This window comes from Triturus cristatus, chromosome 7 (genome assembly GCF_964204655.1).
Source record: "Triturus cristatus chromosome 7, aTriCri1.1, whole genome shotgun sequence".
NCBI classification, from domain to species: Eukaryota; Metazoa; Chordata; class Amphibia; order Caudata; family Salamandridae; genus Triturus; species Triturus cristatus.
The window spans coordinates 125,066,205-125,093,265 of NC_140590.1; the positions used below are offsets into that span (position 1 = coordinate 125,066,205).

The following is a 27,061-nucleotide window of genomic DNA, read 5'->3' on the forward strand; positions in this document are numbered from 1 at the left end:
GGTCGATATTCTGTCAATAGATATTCTTGACATCGATATTCTGTCCCTTCGATATTCTAAACTCGATATTATTGTAGGTCGAAATTTAAGTTTCGATATTTAGACTGCTCACCGTTGTTACTATGTAATCACAGTGTAACTTATGTAAAATGCAACTTGCAACTCGCTGTTCCTGATGTAAAGCGCTCTGATACCTCCGGGTCTAGCCAGCACTATATAAAGCTCAAATAAATAAATAAAAATATATATTGACACACAAGCAGCAATTCAAACTTTACCAACATTGGTGATGCTAGTTTTATTACTAGTCGGAGGTGCTGGCCTTTCATGTGCAGCTTTGTAGTCATGCTGTAATGCTCACCATTGAAGTTGTACTAAATGCTGTTTTCTATGTGAACCTGAGTGCCTACTGGTGATGGGAGACTTGAACACTATAACGTACTTATTTTCCTCATTTGGTGCCAGAGGTGGAGGCTCGAAGTGGTGTCCCTGCTTTTGACCAATGCTCATCTATGCTATCTCTAGGTTCATTGCATTCAGTGTCTGAGTAGGTGGTCTGTATCTATAGTGTATCCCATGTCTGTTCATTAATCCTTTGGTGGTACATGTAGATATACATATGTTTTTAGTGTTTGCATGCTGAGTTATCAAAGGAGGCAATGATACAGCTAATAGGCTTCACCCTAATAGATTTCACTTTTAGGACGTACTATTGTCAATAGCTTTCAGACATGCTGGTGCGTGAAAGTAACACAAGGGTAGAAGGAGGGTGGTGGGAAGCAACACAGCGTGATGGGGAAGAAAAGGATGAGGAGGAGCAATGTTTAGTGCATGGGTGAAAGGCAAACTGGCGAGGGAGTGACATGGAGCTGAGAGTGGGAGAAGCACAGTATTGCAGGACTCCCTTAGCACCAGTGTAGCACCCCCTCAACATGAGCACAGCACCATCCCGGCATCAGCGCAGCACCACCTCTGCACTAGTGCACCATCACCAGTGCAGCTCCACCTCAGCAGCAGTTCAGCACCAATGCAGCACCACAGCAGCATCAGTGCAGCACCATCTCGCAGTGCTCAGACCTCCTGAGCACCAGCTCTGCACCACCTCAGCTTGACTCAGCCCCACAGCATAACTGAGCACCACCTCTGCATCACCTCAGTATCACTCAGCATCACCTCCGCACCAGCACACCACCTGCACCTCAGCATCACACAGAACCACCTGAGTATCATTCAGCGCTACCTGAGCGTTATCTCCACACCACCACCTCTGCATCACCTCAGTATCACTAAGCATCTCTTCCGCACAAGCACACCACCAACCACCTCAGCATCACACATAACCACCTGAGTATCATTCAGCACCACCTGAGTATCCACACCACCACACCACCACCTCTGCATCACCCCAGTATCACTAAACATCTCTTCCGCACAAGCACACCAACAACCACCTCAGCATCACACATAACCACCTGAGAATCATTCAGCACCACCTGAGCATCCACCCCACCCCACCACCACCTCAGCATCACCTCAGTCTGTCTTCAGAATCTGGCATCTGTTGATTCTCTCCTAGTGTCCATCCGCTGCCAGAGTTGTAATTCAGGTGCCATTTCCCTACCTCCACCCTCCCGTTGTTTATGTTCCTCCCCCCCATAACAAAAACAAACTATAACAAACCACCATTAGAACAGGCAGGGAATAAGTTGCCAGCGTTGCAAGGACAAAATACTACACAATATTTTTATGTTTTTTTAATAGTCATTCAGTTATACATAATGTCTTCTTGGTTATATATAAGGTAACAAAATTGCTAATAACTTTTTTTTAATATAACTTTTCAACATGCGGCACAGCAGCCGCACTGTTCTACAACATAGCTAATACACATTGGGAGAGCCAATATCTATGGCTAAACACATATAAGGTCCCAAAGGCGAGACCTATTGACTATGCCAATGCTTGTTTGTGTGAAGGAAGGTATCCAATCCTTCACCAAAAGAATTATATCTCAAGGCAGGCACCGTGCCTGCGTTAGGCATGACAGCCTTTTTTGCACCAGCCCTGTGAAAGCGGACAGGAATGTGCTGTATCTCAGGGCCAAAATATTGTAAATGAGGCCCAAGGGTTTTAATCAAATGGGTGTTGCTTGAAAACGAGGCGTCATTAAATTGAGTATTGTGTGCAGGTCCTTCTCCCTCTCTTGTTGCCTTTGCTCATGTTCTTGTTTTCTGGGTAGTTCCCCTGATGTTCGGTTCCCCCCCTCGGCCTCTCTGCTCGCGCATGCGCTCCATAGCACTTCATAATATAGCACTTCATAATATTCATTTTACATTTCCTGCCGCTCTTGTCTCCGCAGGTGTCCTTTGTGCCCAGAAAGATTATACACTGAAGAGGCGCAGCCCCGTCACGGTCCAGGAAGGCCTGTGTGTGCTCATTCCCTGCCAGTTCACCATCGACGCGACGGCGGGGGCAGCAGAGAGCCCCCGCGGATACTGGTTTATTGAAGGTACCGACATGAACAACGCGGCCGTGGCTTCCAGTGACGGAAACAAAGAGATCCGAGAGGACACCAGAGGCCGCTTCAGGCTGGTGGGAGATGTGACGCAAAAGGACTGTTCCCTGAGCATCGATGACGTCAGGAGCTCGGATGCAAGAAACTACTACTACTTTCGATATGAACACAGTAAAACTTCTAGCATTAAATTTAGTTATAGTGCTACTAGATTTCTTCTTCGTGTCATAGTAGAGGGTGAGTATGCCGTTGGCTCTGCTTTTAGTAGTCAAAACCCAGTGGCCAAACACTAACAAAATCATGTTGGCGCCTACAAAACCTCAAATGTAAAACTAACATTAGAGGACTTTCGAGACCAAGATACAACGAAAAATGTATTCCGCGCGATTGCATTGTGATTGCCATTCTTGTTTAGAGAAGAGTGCGCGTAATATTGGGATGCAGTGACGTGTCCGACTCCCTTGGCTGCACTTAATATCCTCAGGGGCATGTAGTGTCCTTACCAATGACCACAGACACTATATGTACTTTTGTTACAAGCTTTATTCTCTAACTCCTTGCTCGGTCCCCGTCCCTGCTCTAACTAACTCGCCTCCGGCTGTATCCCCGCCTCTTCATCCTGGCCCCCTTGGCTCCGCCCCCACAACTACTATACCGCTCACTTCTACATCTCCCCCTTTGTTAACAAAACAAAATAACTGACTTGTTCATAGTTCTTCAAGTAGTCGTTTTGGCCGTCGAATGTCTCGTCGAGGTCGGAGGAGTACGCTTCCTGATTCGGACTCAGGCTCTACGTGAGTATCATGTTGCTGAACCGCGACTGCCGGTTCAGGCCGTTCTCTCTCCTCACTCTCTGGTCGTCCCATCATCTTCTGGAGCGACTCTCTCATGCCTGGGGTGCATTTTTGAAAATGTGATACATTCCTGGTGATTCTCCTGCTGTCAGACTCTGCGGTCATCATGGTACCCTTTGCTGGGTAATCGTCAAGGGCTCAGCTCTGAACTTGCAGTCCGTTTTCCTTTGCTGCTCCTGCTTAACTATGACACAGTCCCCTTCATGTATGGATGGTGATTTTGCTCTCCGTCTGGCGTCCGCATATGACTTCATTTTGTCTTTTCCAATTCGGTCAGCTGATGTTACCTCCTGATGAACCCGGGCAGGTGAGACCGCTCTCAGCGCACCTTCCCAGGTAGGTATCCAAGTTCTGATTGGTCGCCCAAGCATTAGTGTGGCAGGGCACTTTCCTGTGGTGGCATGCGGTGTTGTTCTGTAAGCCCTTAGAACTTCGTTGAGAGCCGCTTGAAGATCCCTTTTCTCGACTGTAGCCTGTTGAAAGGTCTTTTTGAGAATGGCCATGAACCTTTCAATAGTCCCGTTGGCCTGCGGCCACAAGGGCGTGACTTTACGGTGCCTGAAATTCAAATGCTTTGCGAATTCACTAAATTCGTGTCCATTAAAAGGAGGGCCATTATCCGTCTTGAGTTCTTTGGGAATACCCCATGCCGCAAACACTTCGTCTAACACCGCAATGGTGCTTGATGCACTGGTGGATGATACGAACTGGGCGAGTGGAAATCTTGAATATTCATCCATTATTGCCAGGACATATTTTCCAGACTGAAGAGGTCCATAAAAGTCCATGGCAAGTTCTTGCCACACTCCACTGGGCTGTTTTGTCATTTGCAGAGGAGCTGGGGGAGCTCCTTGACTGACAAGTTGACACTGGGGACAGTCTTTGAGGGTGAGTTCCACCATTTGACCCAACAACGGAAACCACACCCGCTCCCGGAGAGCTCTTTTTGTCGCGACCACTCCCCGGTGACCTTCATGGGCGAGATTGATGATGCCCTGGCGCAATTGTGTCGGAATGACGATCCGTTGGTCTCTCAGCAACAAACCTTCCGAGGTGGCAGAGAGTTCATCACTCACATGTCGGAATGCCTGCATTTCTTGTCGAATTGTGGGATCATTCCCTTCTTCTTCACTGTCATGTCTCCACCGATTAGTCTGCAGTCGGCGTAATACTTTCTGCAGGACGACGTCTTGCGCAGTGGCTTCTTGAATGGCTTCCAGAGGAACTGCGGGCGGCCGAGCTTGGCCCACCACAAAGTGGATGTATTCCTCGGCCATCGATGCTCGTGATGCCGGTGATGATAGAGGGTGTCGTGACATGTAGTCAGCCGGATTTGCTGACTTTCCCAGCTTGTGCAGTATTGTGTATGTATATTCCTGTAGACGCAAACCCCACCGCTCAATCCGAGGTGGCATCTTTGACCTGGGGTTCCCAAAGATGGTGACAAGCGCCTGATGATCAGTCACCATGGTAAAATGTTTGCCATAGATAAAGACATGGAAATGTTTGCAGGCCCATACAACTGCCAGACTTTCCTTCTCTGGTTGAGAATACGCCTTCTCCGTGTCCAACAAACTGCGACTGGCGTAGGCCACAATGTGCCGTTGATCGATGTCATTGTCATACTGAGCCAGAATTGCACCCAGGCCCACAGGGCTAGCATCCACGGTTATCTCCGTCTTTCTCTTAGGACTGAAATAAGCTAAGTTGTCGGCAGACTCAACTGCACGTTTGATGTCTTGAAACGCCCGCTCACACTGAGGAGTCCAGACAAAAGGCTGTCCTTGCTTCGTAAGCGTTCGGAGGGGATGACTAATTGTGGCATAGTCCTTTATGTATCTGGCACAATAACTGGCCATGCCCAGAAACGACCGAATGTCACTGACATTCTGGGGACTCTTGGTGTCATTGAGCGCCATCACTTTTTCAGGGTCAGGCTTCATCCCAGCTCCAGAGAACACATGTCCAAAGAATATGAGAGTGGTTTGATGAAATTCACACTTGTCCTTGTTTAGGGTTAGATTAGCTTCCAAGAGAGCATGACATACCTGATCTAGAGCTTTATCATGTTCCTGAACATTTGACCCATGCACGAGAAAATAATCGCTGTAGTTCAACGTGTTGGGTATATGGTGTATAGTCTGACGGATAGCCTCTTGAAAGATCTCCGCAGCCGAGGAAATACCAAAACTTAACCGTTTGTATCGGAACAGCCCCAAGTGAGTTGCAAATGTTGTTATGTATCTCGACTTTTCGTGCAACTCCACCTGATGGTATCCCTTATTCAAGTCGAGTTTCGAAAATACCCTGGCACCATTTAATGCAGAGATCATGTCACTCAGATGGGGCCCGGGGTGACGTTCCCTTTCGATGGCAGTGTTAGGAAGCCGCATGTCAACACATAGGCGCACCCTCCCTGGAGTGCCTTTCTTCGGCACGATAACTACCGGCGATACCCATGGTGTGGGACCGTCGGTCCGTTCAATGATGTCAGTTGCTAATAATTCCTGAAGTTCATCCTCCACTGCTTGCTGAAGGTGGACCGGCACTCGCCTGGGATGTTGTGCTACCGGTCTTATCTGTTCATTAATGTGAAGTCGAATTTGACATCTGTTCATCTTTCCCAGCCCGGTGAATAGCTTGGGGAATTTGTGTAAAATGTCCGGGTCATCACTAACCCTATACAGAATCTCAACTAGACGAAGGCGCTCTGCAGTGGGTAAGCTGAGAAGACAATCAGCCTCCGGGCCATCAATTACATGTATGAATGCCGGCACAGACATGGTCTGGTGCCTGAGTGTTGTTGGGAATTTTCCCAGACAGGGAAGAGGCTTCTTCGACATCCAGGTAAATACCTTGACGTATGCTGGACTCAAAGGCGGCGGTGGCTTCATTTTCTTGTATTCCGTCACGGGGATATAGTTCAGTGACGCTCCACTGTCCAGAACAAATTTCGTGGCGTGATTCCCTACACTTATATTTAGTCTCGGGTATTTCTTGAGCTGGTCAGGATCCGCGACCATACTTGCATATTCAATAGTGTATTCCGATTCCCGCGACCCTGATCGGGAATCCCTGGACAACGACCTCCTCGACCATTGGGATCTCTTTGATTCTCTGCTGGAATGCGAAGAGCCAGAGGACGACTCCGGTCGATCTTGTACGGCTTTCGCATGATGTCGTCTGGTGTCAGAGCGAGTAGGCCTTGTCCTTTCACTCCTTCTTTCCCTGCGATAGTCTCCACACATTGCTTCAAAATGATTAATCCGTCCACATTTCCTACATTGCTGGCCCATGGCTGGACAGGCATCCCTGTGCGGGAAGTCGTGCCCACACCGATAACATTTCCTCGAGCTGTTTTGTTTCTTGTCTCTCCAGCCTGACTCATGACTTCTACGCTCAGTGTATCGCTGGCGAGAGGACGGTCCTGATCTGTGTTGTCGCTCTTTCGAGTGCCAGCGACTACGACTGGCCTGCACTCGGCATACCTGCTCCCTTCTATCAGTGCGTCCGGTCTCCATGCTCTTGGCGTGTTCCTCTGCTTGATCGTAAGCTCGGGTCATTTCCTCAATCTCCTCCAGATTATGACTCTTTCTTAATAGTCTTCTCCTAAGCGTCTCGGATTGACAGCCATCGATTATTTGTGATCTGATGGCATCATCTGTTGAGAACGCGTCAAATTCGCATTACCTGGACAGTCGACGTAGTCTCGTTATGAATGTGCTCATCACTTCTTCCTTCCCTTGACGGGCTTGATGAAAAGCATATCTCTCGTAATCCACATTTCTCTTAGGTAGGAACTTTTTATTCAGAGCGTCTCGCACCTTATCATAGGTTCCTGTATCTGCCGTCGGCAGTTCTTTGATTAACTTGCTAATTTCTTTACCCACAAGATTTCTCACTGCAATCACTTTGTCTTCATCCTCTGTCACTTTTGATCCCTTTATATAATCTTCAAATCTTCAAAGTCCTCGAGCCATTCCTGCCATCGGGGACCCATGCTCCCTACAGTCGTCAGCGTAAGGGGTTCCGGGGGACGCAGGTGTGACACCCCCGTCAGGAGTGGTTTGACCTCATTTCTTTGTGGAGAGTTGTGGTTCGACATCTTGGCAGTACGCTTTCGTTTCTCTCTTGTCTATGCACGTACTTGTTTGTTGCTTCCCGTTTGCTTTGTCTCGGGGTTATTTCTTATTTCCCCTTTGCATTAGCTTGTGCTTGTTTACTTGTTCAGGCCTTTTCCTCAGTCAATGCTTGTTTGTTTGGCCTTGCCTGACTTCAAAATGGCCGCCCATGAACTTCATAGGGGTGTCTTTCAAGGACGCCTGACTCCAAGATGGCCGCCAAACAGAAACTCTCACACCCCTGAGATTTTGTCTGCAGTCTTTCTTCAGGCTCACCAAGCTTCATTTGGCACTCACCCGCAGCCACTTCCACAGGTGCCAGGACATCAGCAGTGTCTCACACAGTTGTTGGACACTTCACCCATCCAGGTAGGCTCGGGGTAGGCTCCCGACTTTTTCTTTGTGCGAGTGCCGTTCCTCACGCATCGGGGGTGAGCTTTTCTTTTTGTTCTTGGCGCGCAACAGCGCTCTTTATTCCGATCCCTTCCACAAGGCTTCAACAGTGCCTCAAACATCCCCCGATCACCGGAGCAGCAAGGCAGACTCGGGGTGGGCTCCCGATTTCTCCTCTTCACTCGCGTGCCAACTCGCACGCATCAGGGGTGAATCAGAATTTGGCGCGAACCGGCGTTCTGCTTCAGACGCCGTTTTCTTTCTTCACGCTACAGGGGACGGGACGCTCTTCCTGAGGTTCGATGGGTGGTGGGCTGCAGAATCCCACCCTAGTCGCCAGTTGTAGTGTCCTTACCAATGACCACAGACACTATATGTACTTTTGTTACGAGCTTTATTCTCTAACTCCTTGCTCGGTCCCCGTCCCTGCTCTAACTAACTCCCCTGTATCCCCACCTCTTCCTCCTGGCCCCCTTGGCTCCGCCCCCACAACTACTATACCGCTCACTTCTACAGGGCATAAACTCTTTCCGTTACATAGCTTCTTTACTGGCGTACAATATGTTGAGCTACCGTCTCCTTTTCCCCAAAAACGCTTTTGCAAGGCAATTTCCACGCTAGCAATGTTTTTAGTGGGCTTCTTTTTCAAGATGTTGCCTAACATTTAGTTTACATTTATAAACCACTGTCACGCTTCTAAAGCTTATATTTCGTTTTGAAAATGCTTCACATAATTAGAGCAAAATAAAATATCTGCAACTTCACACAATGCGAGTAAAGGCCACATGCGTGAGTAATGACTGATTGGGCCAAACACCAATATTATCACAAGTTAATATCGTTCTCAGAAACGCTTTTCATACCTGTACAGATTGTTATACTTCAGTGAGGTGCATGGGCTGGTAAACCAAGTAGAGATATCTACAAAGTCAAAAACCATAGAAAAGTAGTTTCTTCTTTTTCAATCTCATTGTGCTGCAACTATTGGTTTCAAATAGTTTTCAGTTGGTTTCAAATAGTTTAGCTACAACAAAGTTACAGCACACAAGCAGCATGCCAGGCCAGGCAGGGGGTGCACAACACATCTTAAGCACAGTATTAACATGACAACTGATTACAAATATAACGTTTATGGTGGTGGGTGTATGTGCCTCTGTAAAATACATGTGGCGTTAGTCTACACAGAGTAGTTACTGCTATAAACAGTGATGAAGGAACCAAGACTGGCAAGCTGTCTGCAGCTAGTATACCCCGCTGAGGAATGGAAAATAAAATGCCCCATTGACGTCTTTTACATTGGGAAAGGTAACAGTGTTTGCCGTAGCAATGTGCAACTATCAGAGTGAAACTCTAAGTTAGGTTCTGCCTGCTGTCATGAATTATTAACTCTGCACTCTATTCGTATGCTGCATATTTGTTGCATATATGCACATTTAAATTTCAGCATATTGTGCAAAATAATTAGGCCTGGGCCGGCGGTGGACTCTGCTCCATTCCCCGAGTTTGCAAAGTTTCTGCACACTGCGCCCTGTGGAGCATGCGGAGTGCAGAAAACTCTGTTCCGCGTAGTGCAGCGGAGTTTTTTCCTCACATGCACTCGCCAACGGTAAGTTGGAGAGTGCTGCTCGGGTAGAATTTCTACTCGAGGGGCAGGAAGATCAGTGCAAACGGCAGTTTGCACTGCACTCCGCCACTTGAGGAATGTTTTTGCCACTTCGCGGAGTTCCGCTATGCTCCGCCCAGGACTAGAAATAATCTGGTTTTCTTTTTAATTGGGCCCTTTTAGAAACAATTATGAAAATGAGCTTGAAACAGAGCATGTGTTGGCCTTCTCTTCGCTGTTACCCCATACCTCCATGTCCAGAGAGAGATACACGATAATATCAGCACAGCCTCTCCTAAACATTATTTTGCAGTTAGTGTTGACATTTGTAAGAAGCTGGGTTACTATATGGTGCTCACTTATATAAGTGTAGCACCCTGCACTAATCCAGACAACCCTTATTGTGATTTTAGTGGGTAGATAACCGTAGAAAGCTCTCTAAATGGTAGCTGTGAAGAACAGACTTCAGACTTAATCTAGGAGGAGTGCAAAGCAGCTCAGTTTACCAATATGCAATCCTTTAATATGGGCTAAATGAAAAAGAACCACACAGTGTACTTATAAAAATAGATATTTATTACAATCACGCACTAACACTTTACGGTATCTCCTTCCCGGAGATATATACAATGCACAGAATACTTTGGTCATAGAACAGTAAGTAGCACCAATACACAGTGCTCCCCACGGGGAGACCAGACCATATATCAAGATAGGAGATTACGAACCACAACCTAAATTGAGACTTAACCCAGGAGACGTGGAAGAGTCAGGAACCCAAAGAACCACCCCAAGGAAGAGTCTAGGAACCCCACGGCGTGGGGTGCAAAGAGGATACACAGCCGCGCACTTAATACTGATCAGTGGGTACATTGCGGTTGCAGTCTTATCAGATGGACGAAATAGTTGGTTGGAACCCAGAAGCGAGTTTGAGTCGAAGAGTACCTGGAAGCAGAGGGGACACAGACTATGCCACTCAGGGGTGACCAGGAGGCACAGAAGACAAAGGCCCCTCATGTTCAAGGATGCAGGCAAAAAGAAATGATGAGGAGCTTTAAACGCTGTTGCACTGAGTCGGTAGCTCTACCCGAGCTATCGTAATGTTAACGTCGACAGAGTCCGTCAGCTCCAACCAACCACGTTGGCGCGGGCCAGTTATAGCGGGGACAGACTCATTGACAGAACCTTTTGATGTGCATGACTCTGTTTGCACGAGTCAGTCGAGACATCCGATGCGGTTGCCTTGCAAGAAGCGATGCAGTGACGCGGTGCACAGGAGTTCGGTTGTAGAGACCCTGACGAGGTATACTGGCCTCAAGCTTCGATGAGAAGACAGTTCAGGCCTTGAGGGAGTGCCGGTCCGCAACCTGTGTTGCTGATTATTGTGGAGTCCGTGGGAGACCAGGATTGGCAAACCGGTCAGCTGTGTTGCGTTGCCTGAGGATGCAGGGGAGTGATTCCTTCACCCCAAGGGAGATTTCTTCAGTTGCTTTTGATGTCCACAGGCCTTGGACGGTCCTGTACAGAGCACTTGCATGATGGTCAAGTGAGCTTGCAGGACTAGGAGGCCGGAGCAGCAGGGATCTTCCCCGGTGCGGTCTCAGTGCCCAGGGCAAAGTTCAGCAGAGTCCAGAGTACCCAGATGGTCGAAGTAAAAGTGTAGCTGGATCTGAATCGAATCTCACGACGAATCTAGGGACCCACCCACAGGTAAGCCTTTAAGTACTCTTAGGTGAGGTTTGTGACAATTCAGGGGTCCCTCCCAGAGGAGGGGTTGGCGAGTGTGGAGGATACTCCCATGTCCTTGGTCCAGTTTCGCACCACATTGGGGAGGCTCCCTGATCTGGTTTGAACTGGAGTATGCAAGGAGGGCACCAAATGTGCCCTTCCAGCAGACCATGTGGCGCTGGGCAGCCCCCTCACCCTGGCCTAATACACTAAATCCTGTCTGGGAGGTGGTCAAACCTCCCTGTGGCAGGAAACGTATTGTCCCACCTTCCCCTGCTTGGGCTTTGCCCCATCAGCAGGAGGGTAGGATCGTGTCTGGGGTCGGCAGCAGCCCTAGGTTGCAGTCAGGCTCTGTAAGATTGGTCTAAGGAGCATGGAGGGTTCTCTAGAGGGGTCCTACCGTTGAAAGAATCGTACCTCCAACACCGGATGTGGTGTTGGGATATGATTTCGACATGTTTGATACCAAACATGCCCAGGTTCGTTCCAGCCAGTTTAGAGATGGTCATCACGTAATGACGCATGGCCTCTCTTTACTGTAATGGCTGATTCACTTACAAAGGTCGCAGATGGACTCCAGGGTTTGTAGGAATGGTCTGCTCATACAGTGCCACCCTCACACTCATAAACAAGCACCCTGCCTTTGGGACTGAAAGGCCTGCTAGAGGGATGACTTATAGATTCCAAGTGCAGTGACGTTCAGGAAAGATATCTTTCGTGAGAGGTGCACACAACATCTCATAGAGGCTGCAATGGCAGGCCTGTAGTCATAGTTTGGAGGGTCCCTCGAGGTTGGCATAATACATGCTGCAGCCCACAGGGGAACTCTGGGGTACCCATGCCCTAGGTACCTCAGTACCATATACCAGGGACTTACAAGGGTGCCCTGGTAGCCAAATACGAATGTACTAGTTACACACGATAGCCAATTTAGGGAGGAAGCACAGTGACTGTGGTCCTGATTAGCAGGACTCCAGTCAGACTAGTCAGAAAACAGTTATGACACCAGCAAAAAGTGGGGGTAACCATGAAAGCAGTTCCTACTTTCCCACAACATTGCTAACATCTTAGTTAGAACTGAAAGGTAATTTCACAAATCTAGCCGTTTTGTACCATGTACAGGTTTATTCGCTGGACATTTATTGGGGTGACTACAATGCAGTCTCCAGTTCTGGATTATAGCCCTAAATCCTCAAGATCACTGTAACCTTGAGGAGAGCATGTATCTCCTATTTTAATCCAAGCATGAGTTTTTGCTGTGAAATACCACTTTTCTTAAAATTCTTATGTGTTGAAACCTCCAAGATTCATCAGACCCATGCCATTTGATTATTAAGGGCCACATGTATCATTATTTCATACACCGATTACCTAATTGCGATTCTCTACGAATCGCAATTAGGTAATCGCAATTTGAATGTACGAAACTCAATGAGTTTCATTTAGCGATTCCTAGGGGTTCGCAAATCGACCTACCTCATTAATATTAATGAGGCAAGTCACTATTTGCGACCTTTTCGGAATCCCTAATATCACGGGGATGGCGGTCTGCTGGGGTCAGCAGACCACCTTGTCCGTGATTGCTTTTAAATACATCAATTAAAACAAAAATGCAGCCCATTTTCCTTAAAGGAAAACGGGTTACGTTTAAAAAAGAAAAGTGAAAAGTTTTCTTTTTCTTTTTTTAGAGCAGGCAGTGGTCCTTGCTCTGAAAAAAATGTGTACTACCATTCTTGAAGGGGGTGGGGCCCCTTGGGGACTCCTTCCCAGGTGCGAATGGGTTACCACCATTCGCTGTTAAATGGGGTGCAGGGTGCCACCCAAAAGCATTACTGCTTCCAACAAAGTTTGCCATATTTTTGTCTCACAAAACACTGCACTTTAAAATTCAAAATGGAGATTTTCTCTTCTATGGAATAAGAGCGTCTAAACTGCAGCTCATTTACTGTAACACCCTCCCTCACCTCCTGCAAATCCCATTCCCAGGTCTGCCATCGGGCTTGATTTACAGGAATAAGAGGTGGTAGGTCTGGCATTCCTTACAGTCCTCCTGTCTTTTGAAGCCCAGTTTGATTTACCTAGCACCCTTTCTGGCTCATCCTCTGCAACTGCAGAGCTCTCCCCATCAGAGAACCTCTGCTCTATGCGGATATTTATCACCCCATCAAAGCAGCCTTGCTAATCCTGTTAAGGCTGGCCAATCAGGAGAGACTACTAGTAAACTGGATTTCGTCTTATAGAGAAGAAAGTGCTATGCAGTAAAATTTAATTTGGTATTGCGCACGAATCAACCCATCTGGGTCATCTCAGTGTACAATCAACCAAAATGAACGTAATATCTAAAACAGTGCAGTTTTTAATGCTTTCCTAAATTTGCTGCAGACAGGACAAGTTCAGAAAATGGCAATTTATTCCAGAAGGTAGGAGACAAATAAGAGACGGTTCTTCCACCACATCTAGATCATCAAATGCATGGGACCAATAGAAGCTCAAATTCCTAGTGGGGTGATAGCGCTTAAGCCTCTGGCAAAGATGTGAGACTCTTCTACTGCAGATCATTTTAGGTTAGCTAAAATATTTTTAAAAACTATTCTTTTCTCTACTGACAGCCAGTGTAAAGATTGTAGAAGAGGAGTAGAGGGCGTTCTAGGAGGCCGATTCCGTAATCCGCAATTCTGTAATCCGTAATCCAGCCAATTTACAACAAGAGTCTGTACCAAGGCCAAAGGAAGGAGCGGCAGAGCTTTCTTTAGTATTTGTAACATGGAAAAACAGGTACCTGTTGTGGATAGAACTTGTTCTTTCAGATTAAGTTCCTGGTCTACCTTGATGTCAAGGTTTTTCACTACCTTACTAGGAGTGGGGGCCTTGCCTAACTTCTGCAGCCACAAATTCACAGTCCACAGATTTTAGGCTTGCCCAGAATGAATAATCCCTGTTTTCCCTGGATTCAGCTGGAGAAAGTTATCCAGCATCCACCCTGCAATACCCTTTATTCCGTCCAAGAAATGGTCCTTCACTTTGTTAATATCCTCATTGAAGGAAATGACCAGCTGTATGTCATCTGCACATGATAAGCTATCAAACCCATATGCTCTGATGACTTTTGTCAGGTATGCCACATAAATGTTGAACAATGTAAGGCTCAAGTATGAACCCTGGGGTGCCCCTTTGTCGAATCCACCGAGGTCTGGACTTGAAAGCTCCCAGTGAGATGCTGTACATTCTGTCTTTCAAGACGTGCTGAAACCAGACCAGGGCAGACCAATTAATCCCAATATCTTGTAATCTTAGAAGTAGTTTAGCGTGGTACACGGTATCAAATGTTGCGGATAGGTCTAATATGTAAATGACCAGAATTACATTTAATCAAGTGAGTCAGGGTGTGTGTCGACGGCGTTTCGATCCCCTAAGAATATGGGATCATCATTAGGAGTGGTGATCAGTTGCCTGGTATAAAATTAAACACATGCATTTAACAACAATCTATAACAGTGAACCTCAGGCCAATCCATTTTGTGCCTGTTACAATTAACACATGTATGTACCACCTGAAATAAAAGAGGGAAAAGAAAAGTAAAAAACATAATTGGTAATGAGGATTTCCAGTTCCAAAAATAGGAATATATAGAACATGCACCATTGTGAGAAAAATTAATAAGACTGAGAGAGGTGTTCTAGATTCTGTCTAATCTCAAAATCTTGTCAGATGTGTAGGTGTTAGAAGGTGGTTCTGACACTCTGAGCCGCCCGGATTTTTCGCTTTTTGAGCATCTATTTGTTGAGCTTTTACTGTGGGGGGGCCTCATAAGTTGGGACTCACCCACAGTGAACTCATGATGAAAGAGACTGCATGTGGATTTTACTGGTGTCCCCCTAGCTTGACTGGGCCACTGCGCAGCAGCTGGAGTAAGGGGCACCAGGCTGGTTAAATACAGACACAAGTGTACATGCGTGTGCACACGTGTACAGGCTGCGCAGGGGAGATTCCTGGCGTGCGCAGCCCATTAGCAGCTCCAAGGTGAATGGTGTGGCAGGACTCATGCAGAATTGGGTGGTGACATGAAATAGGCTTTATAGAGTGGGAAGAAACATTCCAGGGAAAGTCAGTGTGTTTTACTGTTTTTCACTTCATTATTCTCCTATGGGGATGCGGAGCCCATGGGCTAGTTTCACTTCCCTAAGGCTTACAAATTCCAGACATGCACTAAAGTCCACTGTAACTGGTGTGAGAAGAAGTATTCTGCAGAGTCCAAAGTCCTATTTGTCTTGTAAAAAAAAATGCACCACAACGATGAGGGTCCCGCACCCATGCGCACAGGGAGTCACTTCCTCAAAATATTTAAATTACCAGTGCTCACTTAACGAATGGTCACCGTTAAACCATCCCTACAATCAAATAATTTCACACTTGTAAGGAGCACTACAAATATACACAATATTTCCAAACAAATATCTTTGATTCAAAAACATTTATTCTCAAATCTCATATTTTTTAAACATGGAGAATGTCCAATTGTTCATGTACCAATGTGTTATTGCTTTGATGCCTCGGTTAGTCCTTTATCCATTAATAAATGTTCTTGCCCCAAAATTTTTTTTCCTTTTGATCCATCCAAATTTTTCTTTTGATCCATCAATCGTTGTTACCAATTTTTTATGATCCAATCACTTTATCATCCTTTTGATCCATCCATCGTTACTTTCCAATTATATAGAATATTGTATGATCCAATGATTAGATCGAGAGGTTATACTTCCATTCCTAATGTCCAATACTCTCAACAGCCGACGCGTTTCGTCCCCTCCCGGGACATCATCAGGGCTGTGAAATAAATGAGAACATGCCATCATAATCAAGACTTTCCTGTCCATATATTCACACCTTCAAATCAAATCCTGCCTATATAACATGCTCCAAAGTAAATCAGAATAGTAAACAAGTTGTTCTAATTTATTCCTACCTATATAACAGGCTCCCAAGTTAATCAGGATGTTAAACCAGTAGTTCTAGTTTGTAACAGACATCATCTCTATCAGTCAAAAATGACACAATTGGTGATATAATAAACCCCATGGGTAATATTCATAGCACTCATTGCAATAAACACCCCATTTTTTGTACCACAAACAAAATCCTTCTATAGAACCCTCTTCGTATGCATCAATCTGTCCCTGTTCTCTCCTTAGTCTCAATTCCTACATTCCTGATTGAAATCTGCCCCTTTTATGATCCTACTTCTGTTGTCTCTATCCTGTACTCAAAGTCCTAAGAACCAATCATCTATAACATCCTTAATTTTGCCACCCTATTTAATTCTCAGCTACATTTCTATATTCCCAGATCAAGTACAGTTGAACCGGTCTCACCTTTATCCAGTAATATTGGTGAGTGCGTCCAAGACACGTTATTTCTAATGCAGTCTGTCCAATTCGACTAGCACAAATATTATCTGTATCAGAGAAAAAGGAGATAACACTTTCTATAACCTTTCCCCAACATAAAAAGTAACCTAAATATTCCAAAAACCTATTTCCCAAATTCTCTGTCCAAGTACCTGTGAAAATTCAGAAGTCTTCACCATCCTCTATGCATCCCCTCACGGTTTCTCTGCAACTCACGCTCCGTATTTTGAACAGTCCGCTCCTCTGGTTTATAAAGGCAAAGTAGCCAATCACTAAGCCTCTTTTCTAATTGTTAACCCTGTTCCCTCTCTGGTCCGCTCATTCGGTGAGCCAATCACTAAGCGGCATTTCAAAACCATACTCCCCTGGTCACAAGGCAAAGTAACCAATCACTAAGCCTCCTTTCTAATTGTTGACCCTGGTCCCTCTCTGGTCCGCTCATTCAGCGAGCCAATCACTAAGCGGCATTTCAAAACCTTAATTCCCCACGATTTCTCGTCTACTTGCACTTCGTATTCTAACAATTCCGCTCCTCTAATTCGACCAGGCAAAGTAGCCAATCGCTAAGCCTCCTTTCTAATTATTGACCCTGTTCCCTCTCTGTTCCAGCTCATTCGGCGAGCCAATCACTAAGCGGCATTTCAAAACCTTACTTCCCCACGATTTCTCATCTACTTGCACTTCGTATTCTAACAAATTCGCTCCTCTAATTTGACCAGGCAAAGTAGCCAATCGCTAAGCCTCCTTTCTGATTCCTAACCCTGTTCCCTCTCTGGTCCGCTATTAAGCGGGCCAATCACTACGCGGCGTTTCAGACTGTAGAATAATAATCCAGTTTCCTATATATCCTGCCTAGTCCAACGACCGTAATCATGGTCATTAAAACAAAAATTCCAATAATCATATCTTGCTACCAACGCGCATATATATCTGAATCCAATTATTTTCCAAATACGTGGGTTTCCCGGTTAGTTTAATAAAAACCCTCTGTATTAATTATTCCGCCATATGCGGTTAATATCCATGTCCAAAATCATCAATCAGTCAACAATGTTTCAACATAATCCACACACTCATACCTCCCGCTCTTCAAATCATCACTAGTATGGTGGCCCATACTCACGCTATATTCTCCTGCTCCAACTATTTATATCAACCACCAATCACCTCAAATCTCCTATTCACGATGCCCCATCATGATGCGTTATTCCTAATCCTGGCAAATTCTCCCCCATCATTCACCCCTTTCCTGTAATTATATACGGGAAAGGTCGCCCATAACACCACTGTCATATATAACTGTACGGTTGTTACCCTATATTGTCTCCACTACGTATTTTTACCAATGGGCAGCCATTCCATATTCTAAAGTTACAACACAATACTCTAGTGCCCCTTTCCAAAGTGTGTGAATTTCCAGTCCACATGAAATCCCCAGTCTCATCCAAAGCAACATCAAGTGGAGTCGTAGTTATCTTCTGATTCTCAACTCAATTGGACTCATTTCCATCCTCACTATGCGGCTCCTCTCTCCACTTCACCACTCCTTATTTTCCTAATCTACAGATTTGACACCTGATCACGTAGCTCGACCTTAAAACACAAGGTACTTGTCAGATTATCAAAATTGAACTTCAGTCCTCACTCCCAAAATATCATCTATCAAAGAAGTTTCTACACCCTTTGCTACGTCACACAACATTGAATAAAGTCCTTAGGCCAAAAAATAATGAAATTCATTATCACTGTTTAAACCCATAGTAACTGCTCTGCATTTACTGATCCATTTTGCTTCTTCCTGTCTAATTCGCAATTCCCAGTCTCCACCCCTCTTACTGGGAAATGTCTTTTGAATACCATGGAATTTAAAATCCTGTTGGGAATTGTGACATTCCTTGATATGCATGTACAGAGGTGATCTGGTATCACAATTGCGAATAGCACGTCTATGTTCCTGTAATCTCAATTTCAAAGTCCCTTTCGTGCTACCAATATAGATCTTCTTGCAAGAACAAATAATTACATAAACCACTCCTGTGCTGTTACAGTTAATAAATTCTCTTATCACAAATCTGTTTTTTGTGTTATACATGAATGCTTTGATTTTGTTAATACCCAATTCACACATATTGCATGTACCACACACATAAAAGCCTCTTGGTTGCTTGGGTAACCAATTAAGACCCTCCATTACATCTGATGGTATATAGTTCCTTGTGATAATATTTTTTATAGTTACACATTTCCTGTAGATTATATCTGGTTTGTCCCCTATTGAACTGAATAATCCTGGTACACCCCTCAATAAGCCCCAATTTTTCTTGAGTGCTTTGTAAATTCCAGTTTTCTCAATACAATGCGTGGTCACAAAAGCTACCTTTTCCTTGAGTTGTCCTCTTTTCTTTTGAACAAGAGTAGTTTCCCTCTGTACCCTTCTTACTCCGTTCCTGGCTGTTAGACCTGGCACCTTGGCGTGAGTCTCCCTTCCACTTTTTGTCGCTATGCCTCATGTGTTTTTATGGTGTTGGCAGCTCAGAGCACTGTGCCACTGCCAACCAGTGCCACAGTGCAAGTGCTCCCTATTTAAAATGTATATGTTGGTTGGATTCCATGATTGGGTTATTTGGTTTACTGTCAGACCCCTGTAAAGTGCACCAGGAGTGCACAGGGCTTGTAAATACAAATGCTGCTAGTGGGCTTGCAGCACTGGTTGTGCCACCCACAAAAGCGGCCTGGTAAAATGTATCTAGGGTCTGCCATTGCAGAACCTGCGTGCAGTCTGGTACTCTCATGCTGACTGGGCAAGTGCACCCACTTTGCCAGTCCCTAAACCTTCCCTTAACTTCATATCAGTCACTCCTATGATAGGCCCTAGGGCAGGGTGCATTGTAAGCATAAGGTAGGACAAGCCCTGATGTGGGTGGCATGTCCTAATAGTGAATTACAGCCATTTTCGTTTTTCACTCTTGTAAGGCTACCTGTTCTCCATAGGCCAGAATGGGCTGTTAGAATTGTTACATCCTATGATCCTAACAGACCCAGGGAACATGGTAGAAATTCGAGTTTAGTATGCCTGAACTCAGAATAATAAAATACATCTTTTAGTAAAGTTTATTTTAATATTCTGTGTTTGCAAATACCACTTTTAGAAAGTTGGTATTTGCTTGCTTGACCATTTCAGCCCGCCTCTGCTGTGATGTGTATCTGCCTGTCTGGTTGTGTGAGTGACAGGGCTGGGGAAACAGAGAGGGGCAGGGCTAGGCAGCCTGGTGGTGAATAGGAAGATTGGCAGTCAGATGGGTGGGAGGAGTACACCTGGGCTCTGAATAGGGTTGTGCTCTGCTACCACAATGCTGGCTCCACCTCCTGCGGAGCGGCTGATGTCTCTGCCCTGCACCCTGAATAGAAAGGCAGAGTCATGTCAACAGAGTGCTCAAGAACTGGTTTGGACTGGGCAAAGGCCCCTCAACCCCAGAGGAACAAAGGAATTAGGGGTATAAGTATTGGGACCCTGCTCCCAAGAAAATCGATCAGATCCTGCTGAAACAAGAAGAACCTCTGCCAGAAGAGAAGGAACTGGGAAAGCTGTAGGAGGAGTAACTGTCCCTGACCTTGGGGATTGGCCTGCAGTGGTTTCCTTGCTGCTGAAGGAGAGGAGAAAAGACTACAAAGACTTTTATTTCACCTTGTGCTTAAAGATCTCCAATCGCTTGAACTGAGCTTGCCCCATGAACGAAGTCCCAGGACCAGTGGACTTCATCCCCAGCTCCCCAAAGTCTTTTGGAAGTGCCTGCTGCTGTTGTTGGGCCTTCTGAGGGACTGCATGTCGCAAGGAGCTGGAAGCGCGACGCAAGGGAGAGAAGCGTGCCGCCGTCTGAGCCGCTGTCGTCGCATCTCGCAGAGAGTGTCGCCGCTGCAGCATCGCATCAAGCGGAAGCGTCTCGCATCATTCTGGAAGTGTCTCGCAACGCCGAAGAAGCGTGTCACCATCGCAGCTGTCACATTGCACCGCTTCGAGAGAAGAGTCTCGCATCAAGGAGGAAGCGTGTCGCCATCGCAGCCATCGTAGTTGTCGCATTGCACCGCATCAAGAAAAGCGCCTCGCATCCACGGAGAAGCGTGCCGCCATCAGAGCCGCTGTCGTCGCATCTCGCAGAAGGGGTGTCGCCGCTGCAGCATCGCATCGAGCGGAAGCGTCTCGCAACGTCGGAGGAGAGTGCCGCTGCCAAGGCCGCTGTCGTCGCATCTCGTCAAGGGTGACGCCGCTGTAGCTGACGCATCGAGTCGAGTCTTCTCGCAACATCGGAGAAGCGTAACGCATCTGGAAGATCCCGCCTTTATTTCTTTTGCACCAAGAACTTCAACGCATCTGCATCGCTGCAACACTTTCGTTGCCCTGCATGTCGCATCTAAGGTACATTGACTTAAAGTGTCGCATTTAAGAGCTTAAGAGAAACTAAGCAATCTTCTAACAACTAAGCAACAGTATTGTGTATTTTTAATCGTTTAATGGTCTTGTGATAATCCTATATAAAGAATCCTTATTTTTAATATAAATACCTGTGTGGTGTCCATTTGTAGTGTTGTCACTTGGTTACTGAATGTGTTCACAAATGCTTAACCTATAACGCTCTGAGATAAGCCTTGTCTGCTCGCGCCAAGCTACCTAGAGGGTGAGCAAGGGGTTGTTTTAGTAGTGTAACCCCTCATCCTGACTAGAGGAAAGGTTCCCTGCTTGTCACAAGTACCTACCTGTGCCAACCAGAGAACCCGGATTCTAACATTGGTGGTCAGCGGTGAGGATTCTGTATTTGCATTTGTGACTCATGTACAGTGATTGGTGAACACTACTTAGTGAGTGCAGACCTTAAACGCAACCAATACTTGTTGGTAGATTTCTTTTGGACTGTCTATTTTTGAGCACTGCCAAGCTTAACCATGGTGGAGAAAGCAGCATCCATAATCTCTGTTGATACTGAATTTAAATGGGAAGAAGAGAAACTAGGCAGCTATACGTTGTCACAGCTGAAATTCTTTTGCAAGAAGTTTAATGTTTCTACAACTGGATGTTAAAACAAGGCACAGTTCTACTTTGCGCTGAGGGCCTGGGTAGAAGCAAGGAATGCCAGTGATGATGAGAATGCAGATGAGCAACTGGATGAGACAGTGGGCTCAAGAGGAAGGAGAAGCCCTTCCCCTGCAGGTAGCAGTGTCTCTAACAAAAGTTTATCTCCAGAGGAGTTGGCAGACAGGAAGGACACCAGAGCTCATGAAATAGAGATGGCCAAACTAAATGGACAGTTGGCAATGGAACAAAAAAGAATGGAAATGGAAGAGAGAAAAATGCAAATGGAAGAGAAAAAAATCCAAATGGAGCATGACAGAATAATGAGGGAGCTCGAGTTGAAAGCCCAGGGCTTGGGAAGCACTCCCTCTGGTGGCAGCACACCCCCAGTGCAGGTAGAGTCCAGAGTGTACATACCCAAAGATGTAGTGAAGGAATTTTTTAAAAATGATGACATAGGGCAGTGGTTTAAGGCCTATGAGGTAGCCATGTCTTCCCACCGGGTCCCTGAAAAGATTGGGGAGCGGGGTTGTGGGGACGGTTCCTTAGTGAGGGGCGGGATACACTGCTGGATTTGCCTTCAGATGACTATAATTCCTATCCCCATATGAAGGCTGCTTTGATGTCTAGGTATGGGTTGACCCCTGAGTTGTATAGGCAAAGGTTCAGGGGTTGCACTAAGATTCCAAACAGTACGTATGTTGAGTATGTGACTTTTTTTTGCAGAGCACTGGATGGTTGGGTGAAGGGTAGCAAAGTGAATGATTTTTAAGGGCTTCTTGATTTAATGGCATGGGAGCACTTGTCCAGTAATTGTTTTCCTGAGCTACGCCAACACCTGATTGATAGTAGACTGACTAACCCTAGGAAGCTTGCTGAGGAGGCGGACCGCTGGGTCAGTACCAGGGTCCATAAGGGTCAAGTGGGAGATTCCGACCAAAGGTGGGCAGGGTCCCCAGCAGAAGAGTGGGGTGGACAAGGGTAAACAGAGGGAGTTCCAGAAGAGGCCCCAAAGTAATCCCCAAGGGAACCAAGGGAAAGGTTTTCAGCCTCCCCCACAACAGAAGCTGACCGGGGCCCCGACAGGTACCCCTGTTCAGAAGGGGCCCATCAGATGTTACAAGTGTGGTAACATGGGGCATTTTGCCTCTGATGTGAAGTGTCCATTATTTGGTAAACCAGCACCCACTGGTGTTCCATCCCGGCAGGTGACTAGTGTATCCCTGGGGGAGGAGATGAATGTCCAAGGTGGGTGGGGTCCCTCAGAGATGTCCCTTGTCTCATTAGGAGACTGTGAAGTGGTCCCCCAAACCCAGCTGCCTGAGAACACTAAGAAGTACAGGCAGTGGGTGACCATAAATGGCCATAGGGTTGAAGCTCTCAGAGACACAGGAGCCAGTGTGACGGCTGTCAAGCGCCACCTGGTGTCTCAGGAGCAGGTTGTCCCAGGAGCATTCTATCCGGTTGTTGCCGCCGACAACACCGAGAGTCACTGCCCAGTGGCTCAGGTTCCCTTTCAGTGGGGGGGGGGTCTCTGGTACTCTTCAGGTAGCTGTGAGGCCCGCCATGCCTGTAGACTGTCTGTTAGGGAACAACTTGGAGAGCTCACCTTGGGCTAAGGTGGAGCGGAGTGCTCACCTGGAGATGTTGGGTATGCCGGATTGGGCGTGTGTCACCACACGGTCACTGGCAGCCAGTAGAGGTACTCAAGAGGTCCTGGAGCCTGAGAGGGAGGCCCAGGGACCGGCCTTAAAGAGAAGGAGCAGGGGCGCAGGAAACCGGCCCCTGAACTTCCCACGGTCCAGGAGGGAGCAGACCTTGAGGGGGATGCCCTGGAACCTACAAGGGAACAGATAGCTGAACTGGGGGACCTGCCTGAGCTGACCCATTGGCAGCAAGAAGGAGGACCCTCCTGGGAAGAATTCTGCAGGGAGCAGAAAGAATGCCCTTCTCTTGTGGGTATGCAGCAGCAGGCTGCAGACCAGGCCAACGGTGACCAGTCTGGAACACACTTCATTTACTGGGAGAACGACCTCCTGTATTCTGAGCCTAAGGTTGCTGAGCCTGGGTCAGCCCGTGTGCTGGTGGTACCCCAGCGCTTCAGAGCCTTCCTACTGGGGCTGGCTCACGATGTGCCATTAGCAGGACATTTGGGGCAGGACAAGACCTTTGAAAGGCTTGTCACCCACTTCTTTTGGCCCCAAATGCGCAAGAGTTCAGATACTCACTGCAGAACATGCCAAACTTGCCAGGCAAGTGGGAAGAGTGGAAGGAAGCAGAAGGCTCCACTCCAACCATTCCCTGTGGTCGGTACCCCATTCCAGCGAGTGGGGATTGACATTGTAGGGCCCCTGGACCCCAGGACAGCGATGGGCAATAGGTTCATCCTGGTCCTGGTGGACCATGCCACCCGGTACCCGGAAGCCATCCCTCTGAGGACAGTGACGGCCCCCGTAGTGGGACGTGCGCTGATGGGAACTTTCTCCAGAGTGGGATTCCCTCTAGAGGTGGTTTCTGACCGAGGTACCAACTTCATATCTAAATATATGAAGTCCCTTTGGCAAGAGTGTGGGGTAACCTACAAGTTCACCACACCTTACCACCCCCAAGGAAATGGGTTGGTTGAGAGATTCAACCGAACTCTAAAAGACATGATAATGGGTCTTGAGGAACCCATGAGGCGTAAGTGGGACGTCCTCTTACCATGCCTGCTCTTTGCTTACAGAGAGGTTCCACAGAAGTCTCTGGGGTTCAGTCCCTTTGAGCTGCTGTACGGACACCCAGTGAGAGGACCTCTAAGTCTGGTAAAGGAAGGCTGGGAGCAATCTCCCAGGAAACCTCCCCAGAATGTATATAGTTACATGCTGGCCTTCAGAAACCAGACTAGGCGTTTCAGGGAACTTGCTGAGGCAAACCTGGAAGCCAGCCAGGAGGAGATGAAGCGGTGGTACGACCAGAATGCCACTCTGGTAGAGCTTCAGCCTGGACAGAAGGTATGGTTCTTGGCCCCCGTGGAGCCCTGTGCGCTCCAGGATAAGTGGACCGGTCCCTTTGAGGTTGTGGAGCGCACGAGTCCGGTTACCTACTTGGTGGACCTGAAGTCTCCTGGGAACCCCTTAAGGGTCCTACATGTCAACCGCCTCATGCCCCACTTGGAGGGGTCCCAAGTGGGCATGCTCTTAGCGACAGATGCTGGGATGGAGGAGGAGACCGAGCCTCTTCCTGACCTCCTGTCAGTCAAGGAGCAAGATGGGTCAGTGGATGGTGTCATCCTCTCTTCCGCCCTGACCCCTGAGCAACAGAATGATTGTCGCCAGCTGCTGGGACATTTTTCTGATCTGTTTTCCCTGGTTCCCGGTGTCACTGATTGGTGCGTCCATGATGTGGACACTGGGGATAGTACACCCGTGAAGCACAAGGCCTACAGGGTGACTGACAGGGTAAGGGCCTGCATCAAGGAGGAGGTCTCCAAGATCTTTGCCCTTGGGGTAATTGAGTCTTCAAGCAGTCCTTGGGCCAGCCCAGTGGTTTTGGTCCCAAAGGCTGCAGCGCCGGGAGCCACACCCGAACTCTGGTTCTGTGTGGACTACAGAGGACTCAATTCGGTCACTAGGACTGACGCACACCCCATCCCCAGAGCTGATGAGCTCATAGATCGGCTTGGGGCTGCCAACTACCTCAGCACGTTTGATCTAACATCTGGGTATTGGCAGATCGCCTTGACCGATGGGGCCAAAGAGAGGTCAGCATTTTCCACCCCTGATGGGCATTACCAGTTACGGGTTATGCCCTTTGGAATGAAGAATGCCCCTGCCACCTTCCAGAGGTTGGTCAACCAGGTGTTGGTTTGGCTGGATTCGTTCAGTGCAGCCTACCTGGATGACATCGCAGTGTTTAGCTCCACGTGGGAGGAACACCTGCGCCACCTCTGGGAAGTGTTGATGGCGCTGCGGAGGGCAGGCCTCACGATCAAGGCGAGTAAGTGCCAGATCGGGCAGGGTTCCGTGGTGTACTTGGGGCACCAAGTTGGGAGTGGCCAGGTGGCGCCCCTTCAACCCAAGATAGAAACCATCCTGAATTGGGAGCCGCCCAAAACCTAGACAGAGGGGAGAGCCTTCCTAGGTCTCACCGGGTACTACAGGAGGTTTGTCAAGGGTTATGGCAACATTGTTGCCCCCTTGACAGCGCTGACTTCAAGGAAGCAGCCCAGGAAGGTGATCTGGACTGACACCTGTCAGAAATCTTTTGAGGCCCTGAAAGCTGCTATGTGCACGGCACCCGTGCTTTTGGCTCCCAACTTCTCCAAAGAGTTTATCATTCAGACAGACGCTTCAGAGCATGGTGTGGGGGCTGTTCTTTCACAGATTAATGAAGAGGGCCTAGATCAACCTGTAGCCTTTATTAGCAGGAGGTTACTACCACGGGAACAGAGATGGAGTGCTATTGAGCGTGAGGCATTTGCTGTGGTCTGGGCTCTGAAGAAGCTAAGACCCTACCTGTTTGGGTCTCACTTCCGGGTTCAGACAGACCACAGGCCCCTCAGATGGTTGATGCATATGAGGGTGAGAATCCAAAGCTGTTGAGGTGGTCCATTTCCCTACAGGGTATGGATTTCACGGTGGAACATCGCCCTGGTACAGATCACGCCAATGCTGACGGTCTGTCCAGATTTTTCCGCCTTAGTGATGAGGAACTCCCTGGGCTAGGGTAGTTCTCCCCACTTTTCAGCTGGAGGGGAAACGTGTTAGACCTGGCACTTTGGCGTGAGTCTCCCTTCCACTTTTTGTCGCTATGCCTCATGTGTTTTTATGGTGTTGGCCGCTCAGAGCACTGTGCCACTGCCAACCAGTGCCACAGTGCAAGTGCTCCCTATTTAAAATGCATATGTTGGTTGGATTCCATGATTGGGTTATTTGGTTTACTGTCAGACCCCAGTAAAGTGCACCAGGAGTGCCCAGGGCTTGTAAATACAAATGCTGCTAGTGGGCTTGCAGCACTGGTTGTGCCACCCACAGAAGCGGCCTGGTAAAATGTATCTAGGGTCTGCCATTGCAGAACCTGCGTGCAGTCTGGTACTGTCATGCTGACTGGGCAAGTGCACCCACTTTGCCAGTCCCTAAACCTTCCCTTAACTTCATATCAGTCACCCCTATGGTAGGCCCTAGGGCAGGGTGCATTGTAAGCATAAGGTAGGACAAGCCCTGATGTGTGTGGCATGTCCTAATAGTGAATTACAGCCATTTTCGTTTTTCACTATTGTAAGGCTACCTGTTCTCCATAGGCCAGAATGGGCTGTTAGAATTGTTACATCCTATGATCCTAACAGACCCAGGGAACATGGTAGAAATTCGAGTTTAGTATGCCTGAACTCAGAAT

General features: G+C 47.4%; 1 protein-coding gene and 1 long non-coding RNA gene across 3 annotated transcripts in view; one reads left to right on the forward strand and one right to left on the reverse strand.

Moving 5' to 3' along the window:
- LOC146809010 (sialic acid-binding Ig-like lectin 13) overlaps positions 1-27,061 on the forward strand; it is a 522,687-nt gene that overhangs the window by 233,531 nt on the left and 262,095 nt on the right. For both annotated transcript variants that reach the window (XM_085615798.1, XM_085615799.1), the window contains one exon: positions 2,360-2,752. In XM_085615798.1, coding sequence (XP_085471924.1) covers positions 2,360-2,752 — 393 coding nt within the window. The remainder of the gene's footprint in view (positions 1-2,359; positions 2,753-27,061) is intronic.
- Positions 15,782-27,061, reverse strand: part of LOC146809011 (uncharacterized) — a 236,975-nt gene continuing 225,695 nt past the window's right edge. The window contains exon 4 of the long non-coding RNA XR_014966306.1: positions 15,782-16,039. This is a non-coding gene — a long non-coding RNA (uncharacterized LOC146809011). The remainder of the gene's footprint in view (positions 16,040-27,061) is intronic.